Source organism: Ostrea edulis, chromosome 1, assembly GCF_947568905.1.
Source record: "Ostrea edulis chromosome 1, xbOstEdul1.1, whole genome shotgun sequence".
Classification (NCBI taxonomy): Eukaryota; Metazoa; Mollusca; class Bivalvia; order Ostreida; family Ostreidae; genus Ostrea; species Ostrea edulis.
Window position 1 is genome coordinate 102,742,347 of NC_079164.1, and position 9,979 is coordinate 102,752,325.

Here is a 9,979-nt window from a genome sequence, read left to right on the forward strand (position 1 = left end):
AATTATGCAATGGGATCGAGGTGGGAAAATCTAACTTTTATCAGAATTCTTTCTATTTTATACGCAACTAAAGTTGTTGCTGGGACAATATTGAATGTCAACAACATGGCGGAAAGATAATGAGAACAGGTGCCACAAGGAAAGTTTAAAGTTGTAATGGCTCTTGTAAAAGTAGACCACAATCTTCAAAGGCAGGAATGGGGAGTCAATAAAAAACAGAGACTGAAGCGTAAATATCAAACCATAATTCAGCGTAGTGTTATAAATGAGTAAACTTTCACATTTTACGCCATATATTCCATTGAAAAATATCATTTGTTTGAACAATCATTCTGAACTCATTTTTGCTCTAACTTTTATGAAATCTAAAACATTGATTACAAAACATCTGGACATCAATTTTGTTCATGATTTTTAAAAACTTTTACCAAGAATTGCAGAAATATTACTACATGCAGGACTCGAAATTAACATATGCCCGTCAGTCTGTGACTGGTTAAAAGTCTGGCGGACTGACTGACATTTGTTTTTGTCAGTCCGATGGGACTGGTTAATTTTCTAAAGCATCATTTTGGAAAATATACTTTTGAAATTTTATACACACATTTGGCATGCTTCGATCTGAAGATATCAGACGAATCTGATTCGTAAATATAAATCCCACATTTAAGTGTTACAATATTGTCTGAGGCATATTGAGTTAAATTTCATTTTGATAACATTAACGAAATATGTTTAATTATTTCTGGAAAACTCTGTTGGACTGGTAAATTCTTCTGCGGACTGGTTGAAATTATACCCCATCATTCCAGCTGGACTGGTGACATAAAAAGTTAGCTTCAAGCCCTGACATGTAATGAAACTATATACATCGACTTTTAGCATTCCATTAATTTCCTTTTATAATTCTTTTAATGAAAACATTGAGTGTGGTGTTCTTACAGTAATGTAATATGTGTATGGCTGTTGGGGGAGGGGGGGGGGGGGGGGGGGGGGCACACAGAAACCATAAACTGCAGATATTTGTGCTGTTGATAGTGTAAAAGTTAATTACTATAAATTGAATGTTGATAAGTAAAAAATGATTTGGAAAAGTAGTTGTCTTCAATGACTTATATAGTAAAATAAATAAAAGTTGACTCATTTGTGGCACTATGCTATCTTTAATATCATGCATTACTTAATTAGTCTTCATTTGGTGTGATGTATACTAATTTGTATAAAATAAAAAACTGGAGTCATAGTACTTGTTACTGAGCTACAGTGTGTTAAACTTGACCTTTTTGCACTTAAAATTGATTTACAATTTATTTGCATTAACTCAATTTGCCTATTAAATGTCAACACAACATAAACAAAATGAATCAATCATTACATTAATTTTACACATTCATGTCTTCTAACAATAAAGATATAACAATGTAGATTTAACTGAATTTTCTTACCAAATTTTGAATCATTTAATGTATGTTTTCAAGAAATGCTGTTCTGTTTGAAAAAAATATATCAACCAAATCAATGAATTTACATCAGTATCACAAATTATAAAATTGGAATTCATGTCTAGGGGTATAAATATTTATGATATATTGCATTAAACAGAAACAGTAAAATGGTACAGATTAATTAGAACGATTTGATTTATAAAAACAATCCTTAATCTGTCCTTAGTCCAAACCAAGTTTCAAAATTTTAGATATGACAAAAAAATTTCAACTGGATAGGTTTAAGTACTATATGTTTAAGTTTGGACCAATGAAATAAGTATTGAACATGTAATAATGTGCATCCATTGCAGTTAATTGTGTTTAAAGCTGAGGAGTTGTAACTTCCCCATTTTCAGTTGGACTTTTCAGAGAATACATAACAGAGATTAACAATTAAAACTCCCTCTAGGCCTCATATTATCTCAAAACCTGCAGTAATTTGATCAAAATGCACACGTACACTGATTTAAATCATTTTAACATTCAAACCTTCCAAATCCTATAAATCGCGAAAACATTTATAATATGATATTTTTATACAATATTTAACTTCAAGTAAAATGAAAGTGAATTAAGTTTCTAATTCTAAAGGTCGATGGAATTTTGAAATGATAAAGATATATAATGCTATAATTTATAATTGTTTTCATTGGTAATAAATTAAGTGAAAACATTACAGGCCTTATGAGTATGATCATTAAGTCATTAGCACTGAAATACATTGTAGTTTGAATAGTTTCATGTTTCAATTGTAGTACCCAAGATTGATGATATTCCACAACCAACAATTGACTATGAAAAACTCCGAATGCTCTGCAATATTGATGGACTTAAAGGAAGGTAATAAGAATACAACCACATTATGAAAGAAGCCATTGTATTGTAATTAACACTATCAAATTTGATTTAAAAGAAATTCCATCCTCATGTGACATCATAAGATTTTGCAAAATCAATGATTTATTTATAAATTTATGCATAATAGGAATATAAATTTTGTTGGAGTATTTTCCAATAGTTATTTTAATTTTGAAATATCTTTATTATTAGAAATAAATATTTAAAATTCTTAAGTTATATATGAAAAATCAATGATATGTTTCAAAATATTGAATCCAAGGGCAATAACTCTGTTTTCATTGATTTCTTTGTCAAGTCCATTATGCGATAGATTTCCTTCATTTTTCACTCCTTCATTTTTCACAGACATTGTGTATATTTTTGAAAAGAAACAATTCATGAAATTGTTATGGATTCTATATTATAACTTAAGTTTTTGTGAAATTCTAACAATGCTGTTTAAGGAAATATGCAATTTTAAATCTCATGTTGATACATGTATAATGATTTTGTTTATGTATGTCTCGCATCATAAAAAGTGTGATGACCTATATTTTATTTGATAATTTATTGGTTTTAACTCTAATAAATGGAAATAAATGCATGTCCTGTACTTTTATTAGATAATATAATGCGAGTATGGATCGAGTTACATGTATCTTAAAAGTTAATGGTTTTAGGAAGAAAAGATTTGTGATATTTATTACATTATAATATTCTATGCAACTTTTCATTTTAAGGGACCTAGCAGAGACTACTCAAGATGCCCATGATGAATTTATTAGGAATTACGATCAAATATTCGCAAAGCCACCCAAAAAATCTGGCTACCCAAATCATTCAGAGAAAAGGAGGTAATAAAGTTTGTAATGGCTGGCACTGCAGCCCTCAAATACATGTAATATGAATGTGAAGGCAAGCAAGGTTGAACAATAATGCTAGCTATATATTTCTGTGGAGAGTCTAGAGAAAAAACTGCTGGACTAGTTGATTGTAAACTAGCTAGCTTTAGGTGGTCTGGTGGACTAGTAAAAGTTAGAGAATGTAAGAGTTCAACATTTAATGTTTCCTTTAAATAGATTGCTGGTCAATTCAGTTGTGTAATATTCCATTTAAAACTTATGGTATCGTGTTTTTACTGATTCACTGATAGCTTTAGTTTCAAGCTTAACAGTAACATAAATTATGTCTATCAACAAGTGACTTATGGTTATAATGGGATTGACGATAAAAGAAATTGATCATAAAATGATATAAAATGTATTTTTATGCCCCTTTGAAAAATGTTGATCAGTAGTCCAATTTTGTTTTCCACACAATATAATAAAAACCCTTTGCTAATGACAGACATCAAACTTGTTATACTGATTTCCCTTCAAGAGTAGATGACCCTCTAGTGATTTTGAGGTCACAAGGTCATACTACTCTGGACATAAGAAAATATTGTCTGCTCAATATCTTGGGAACCCTTCACAGGACAGACACGACAAACTTGGGTACACTAATACACCTAAAGAGTAGATGACTCCCATTTAATAGTCAAGATGTTTTATTGGTATTATGACTCATTTTTATTTTGTACCTCAAATGGTCATAAATCAATTCACTCTGGATGTAAAATAAATATTGCTTATTGTCTATAGAAAAAAATTGCTTGGCTGATAGAGATCAAACTAATAAGTATATACTGTGGTTGCCCATGACTAGTAGATAAGCCTTCTTTTTTACTGTAGCATTTACAGGCATTCTAAATTTAAAGTAGATTCTTTTCAATTTTGCCACACATGGGACATATATGTTTCTAAACCATTTCTGGTTTGGAGTTAGTGTTGATGTATTCTAGGCAGCATAAAAAGTGTAAAATCATGTGGGGAAAGGCTGGAAATACACTTTCAGAGCATCTGATTTATGAAAAAAAAAGTATTGGGGGTGCATTCAGACTTCCCATATGGCTTTGGGCGTTACAACATTCAGCTCAAGCCTATGATCCATGGACTAGTACATGTATTTGTTTCACTTAGTCCTGAAGAATATGTACTGCAACCAAAAGATTAGGGTCCATCCCTGGCAAGATACATGAAATTTCAAGCTTTCAAAAGTTTTCATTAAAATAAGTATATATTCTGCATGCTTCATGCTAGTTTGATTGTTCAGGTGAGTGCTATGTGGCTTCCCTTTATTTTACAGTGAACAAAGGTCTTCTAATGCCAGTGTAACTAACAGAGCAACAGGTATGTAAATAGCATATATGTAATAACTTCATAATCAAACTGTCATTTGAATTACCGGTGATTAATTGGAAATTATTTAAATGATGAACACTCTTGAAGAATTTACTTAGGCTAAAATTAAAAAGTTGCTTTTTAATGCAAATTTAAGGCACTTGATCGAGCATGCAAATTTCACTCACCGATTGGCCGTATGCATGCTTTCAGTAAAAGTGAGTTTGGATGACCATGCTATGCCATTCTTTCAATGTTATTGATCACTGACTCAGAGAAGAAAAGTAAAACCTGTTTCATTAATTGAAATCTATGAGAAGCCTCACCCAAAACTTTACACACTCGATCAAAATGCCTCTGTTCTCGGAATGATAATACATCAGCGTACACGTAGCTACAAGTGTGCAGTATTGAAAGTGTCTCAACATTGCAGGCAAGACCTCAGAGGTTGTGAAACCAAAAGGCAAGGAATTTCCCATTGATACAGTAACCCATGATATCCGAGATTATATGCCTCTGCTCCACAAACAAAGGAAGAGCGAGGACCCTGAACACGTTAGATTGGACAACTTACGGACACTCAGGAAGCTGCTGAGAAAGCTGTATGTCAATACCATGAATTATAATCCTGCATGTATTCTACTATAGATAATAAAGACAAGAGATTAGTCTATATACAATATGGAAGAATCTTACATGACTTTTGATACTTTAAGTGTAAAATTGAAGCATTTAACATATAAGTTTGTGTATCTGTCATAAAAGAAACTATTTTTTTAATTGTCAGACCATTTGAAAGATCACTGCCAGAAATAGAGAAGATATTTTCCATTCTGCAAACTTTTGATTTCTTCAAAAACAAGGTTCCCTCTAAAGTCCTTAGGGAACTATGTGTTGTTGGTGTTTTGGAACAATGGAAAGAACCAGGATTTACTGGTAGGAATAAAACAAAGTGTTCTAGTAGCATTAAGATTTAATTTAACAATTTTGGAAATATTCAAATATTTTATTCATATATTTGATGAAATCAAATAAGATTATAAAATTAAATTTTAACCATATGTGTTTGTGAAACACCGATGCCCCCAAATTACACAAAGTGAAACTCATTTTAGTAAATATTTTTTAAAGGAGGTAAGAGGTCAATTTCAAGGTCACAAGGTCAACAAATTTGGTACCAAAGGAAAGATCTTCTCACAAGAAATGCATATGCCAGATATGAAAGCAATGCTTTACGGTTTAAAAGATATGGCTTATATTAGAATTTTCCAAAAGTAGGTCAATGGTCAATGTAAAAGTCACCAGGTCCAATATTTTGGTACCAATGGAAAGATCTTCCCACAAGGAATACACATCCCAAATATGAAAGCTGTACCTCTTATGTTGTAAAAATATAAAACTGGCCCAATGTCAAGGTCACAAGGTCAACAAATCTTGTATCATTGGAAAGGTCATCTCACAAGAAATGCACATGCTTAATATAAAAACAGCTACCTCTTACGATTTGAAAGATATGGCTGATATTCAAATTTTCTAAAAGTAGGTCAAAGGTCAATGTTACATGTAATGTCACTGGATCAAAGATTTTGGTGTCAATGAAATGTCTGGCCACAAGAAATACACATACCAAATATGAAAGGTCTACCACTTATGGTGTAAAAGATATGACCAAGGTTAAAGTTTTTTGCCAGACAGACATGCCAAAAACTATATGCCCCTCAGACCTGAATCTTCGATTCCAGGAGCATAAGGTAGTTCATTACACTAAAATTTTATTTAATGGCTCGTTAAAACACCTGTTATGAAGTATGATTTCACCATTGAAAGAATGATACAAGCTCTCAATTATTCTATATGAATTTTTGGTGATTTTTTCGGAATGATAAAAAAGGTGTTTTGTTTGCAAATAAGAGATTCTTGAGTCCAAATTTCTCTGTGATTTGGTGCATGATATGAATATCTAATAAAACATGCCTAAAAGATTCAGATATAAACTTTCTAATTTTAACCCAAAAAAATATTTTTGAAAATTGAAAATGTTCTCTTAATATTTTTTAAATCTACGGATAAAATGTTTTGATTTTCATGTAGCTGTTCTTTCCTTGTTTTGTAAATACATATATACATACTTGGGGGTTAAACTTTCAGTGTTTGGAAAAGCTGGTTTACACATGGTGTTACGAGGAGCTGTAAAACCCATTACAAATCCATATCTAAATGAGAGCAACGAAGTTCCTGAATCTCGAAGCGTCACACCATTGGTGCCAGAGGAAACTCAGAAGGAGGTAGAAACTTTTAACAGCAATTACATGTATGTACGTGTTAAGTTCACACATAAGGAAGGTCCATTTGTGAAACACATACTGTATACGAGGTTATTTTTTGCCCCGCGTTATTTTCGCCTTTCTACACTTAATTGTTGACAGTTTTGCTCTGTTTTAAATTCGCCCAGACCCATTTGTGTGAAAGAGAGATATGAGGGGAAGAAAAAACAATTTCCCCACTGACAAAAAGGGTGAAAATAAAATGGGGGCGAATATTTCCCTGTATACAGTTATGTCCCTTTGATATCTCCGCCAGTACCGTCTGAAAGGCCTTACATCACAAGAATTACACCCAACATGTATCGGAGTCCTTCTATGTTACAAGTAAAGATAAAGTTTTAGCTGTAGACAAATGAAAGATCGAGACAAATAGGACAAAATCTATCTTCCCCATCTTTGATTCCTGGGTTATAAAAGTGTCTACAGAATAAGAGTTTAAAAATTTATGGACATTACATGGAATATTGGTGAAATTCAGTCTAATTATGATCCACTTCCATAGTTTGTTACAAAATAGATCAAATTGGTACATTACTTTTTTCTTCAGTTGGTTGCTGGTGACTGTTTTGGTACCCTCACAAAAGTCAAAAGAGAGCAAGGTTCCAAGTAAGTTATAGCTGTATTTCTCACAATCAACCAAACTTACCTTGGCTACAACTTATTTCATTTGGGGCAAAATCTGTCTATTGTAAATGGTCAAAAGAACATGTTATAACAAATATCAACTTATATTTGTTATCAAGTTATGATTTCTTTCATTTCAGAGATTCCAGTTTCTAGTCCAATGTCCATACATTTCATATATCATACTTCATATGATTTATATTTACACAAAAAAATACACATAAGAATTAGAAGCTTATTCCCATATGTACATGTACTAGAGTTGAATGCATCTATTTGTGCTATTTATTTTCTGCTGTATTTAAATTTCAGAATATTTAGTGTGGTTACTGTTCAGCCAAATTGTGAATTCCTGAAAATCTCCTCTACCGACTATATGCGAGTGATAGAGGTATGAATATTTGATGTACTAAACATCCCTTGAAAACTGAAAACAATCTTTGGCAGTACATATTTTATTAACCATATCAAAATGAACTTCTGCACTATGTATATGTGTATTTGCAATCTAAAATTTACATTCATTAAATATTTCAGCAAATTAAACAACGAGAACACACAGAAAAGGTTAACTTATTACTTTCTTGTGGTCAGTACCAACTTTGGCCAAAACAACCGGTGCTTAAAGTAGCAGAGCTTATAGAGTGGATGAGTGCTCCTCCAAATTCATGTGAGTACATTACACTAAAATACAGTAAATTGTATCATGATATTTGATATCGATATCTAGTTGTACCTTTGACACTGTCATACACAATCTTAAACTTTGACATTTTCCTTTATAATACATGTTATGTCTATGTAACTTAAGAAGCTCAAAAGTTTTGATCACAAAAATGAAGACAAAAAGGCAGGCAAAACAAGACCATCCTCCAACCACAGCCCTCCCCCTCCCAGTTTTTATTTTAGAACATTAAGTAGCAACAGTATGACCAGTGAATTTCTCGATCTACTTTCCATATTTTCTGTCTTCACAGTTACTGTTGATAGCATTTTCTAAAGAAAAGTTGGATACACAGGTACTAATGTGAAAGTAACATGTAGTTTGATTGATTGACTTTGTTCTGAATATCATATTTCTTTGCTTACAGTACTAGTCAGTGAGAAATATAAAGCACCTTATATTGGCTTCATCAAGTCAGGAGTCTGCCATGTTCTCAAACAAGTGGAAGTCATGCACACCCACACAAATGGGAAAAGGGTAAATTTGGTGTCTGCTCTGAACTACTAGCATCATTTACTTGCCTTTGATTATCTAATCAGTAGCTCTTGATAACAGTGTAATCAATTTGTTCTTCAGGAAAAGAAAACAAAGCAGGTTGTTGTAGGAAAGTTAAAGGAGTCCCAGTCTTTCTCGGAACTGAGTGTACTGTTAGATGAGCCAATAGACTGCACAATCCTAACAGACAAAAATGTAGAATTAGGCATCATCCGGAAAGAAAGGATTACAGGTGTTATATCTTACTTTTATTTCATCAGTTTCGTGTATCACTGCAGATAACTGACTTCCATATGTCAATGTTCTAAAGTTATTTCCCTTTCCACTGATGTTTATATATAATAATTGTTGTTCACAGAATTGGATGACGATACAAAAAAATTATTTCAACAGTCTGCAGAACCTACATTTGGTAATCTAAAAAAGGTATGCAGTTTTATTTTTGTAACAGGGAGGGAGAAAATGCAATGGACCCGACCGGGATTTGAACCCGGGCCTCCTGAATCTCTAGTCAGGTGCTCTACTGAGCTATCTCGCCACCGGCAATCAAACCTGGCTGACTGCTACATTTTAATTCAATATCAGTAATAGATTTCTCTTTATTTTCTAATTACCAGAGTAAATTCTTTTGTTTCATATTTGATATATAGTTTCCTTACATTATAAAATATATCTTTTGCAGAGTGACATTCAGGAGGAATATATGAACCAGAAATTGAAGAGTGAATGGTCCCAGTTTAAACGAGGTGTAGTAATGGACGTCATTAACTCCAGGGGAATAAGACCAGGGTATGGCAAGTGGTCAATGTCCACAGGCAAAGAGAAAATGTGACCTTTGTATCAGCTCTATGTGCCAAAATATCGGATTAGAAACCGATCATGTAGCGGATGAAATTATGTAGTCTCAACAAACTATTGTGCTCCTGTGGACCTTTTTAATAATAATTTTGTTTTTGTGTCTCAGGTCATAAACAATATATATATATATATATATATATATATATATATATATATATCCTTGAAAGGTAATAGGCCTGGAGATGTTCATATACATGTATGTATATATTATCGTGTATCCCTCTACACAGCTGAATTAATCATTTTAAAAACCAGGTGTTTTTTATGGTAATTGGATTGTACTTAATGTTGTGTAGTACACATATTTCTGATTTTTACGGTAATATCTTTTGAATATATGATTTAACTATGATATACATGTTCGTGTAAAAAAAAATCTGTCAAAATAAAAAGAATAACACATTG

General features: G+C 32.2%; 1 protein-coding gene across 1 annotated transcript; it reads left to right on the forward strand.

Moving 5' to 3' along the window:
* The first annotated feature begins 76 nt into the window (after positions 1 to 76).
* Positions 77 to 9,979, forward strand: LOC125668721 (cyclic nucleotide-binding domain-containing protein 1-like). The gene is made up of 14 exons (XM_048903078.2): positions 77 to 229; positions 2,243 to 2,327; positions 3,068 to 3,181; positions 4,515 to 4,558; positions 4,983 to 5,151; positions 5,337 to 5,485; positions 6,698 to 6,834; positions 7,421 to 7,479; positions 7,810 to 7,888; positions 8,035 to 8,167; positions 8,589 to 8,698; positions 8,798 to 8,948; positions 9,075 to 9,142; positions 9,399 to 9,979. Exons 1-14 carry the CDS (start codon positions 157 to 159, stop codon positions 9,546 to 9,548), a joined length of 1,521 nt encoding a protein of 506 aa, XP_048759035.2. The 5' UTR covers positions 77 to 156; the 3' UTR covers positions 9,549 to 9,979.

What these genes read in the sequence shown, in the direction of transcription:
- LOC125668721 (XM_048903078.2), top strand. Translation starts at nt 157, where the DNA reads ATGGCTCTTGTAAAAGTAGACCACAATCTTCAAAGGCAGGAATGGGGA. An exon ending in TAAAAAACAGAGACTGAAGC is followed by an intron (nt 230 to 2,242) that starts GTAAATATCAAA and finishes TTTCAATTGTAG; the next exon opens with TACCCAAGATTGATGATATT. An exon ending in AAAAGAGAGCAAGGTTCCAA is followed by an intron (nt 7,480 to 7,809) that starts GTAAGTTATAGC and finishes TTTAAATTTCAG; the next exon opens with AATATTTAGTGTGGTTACTG.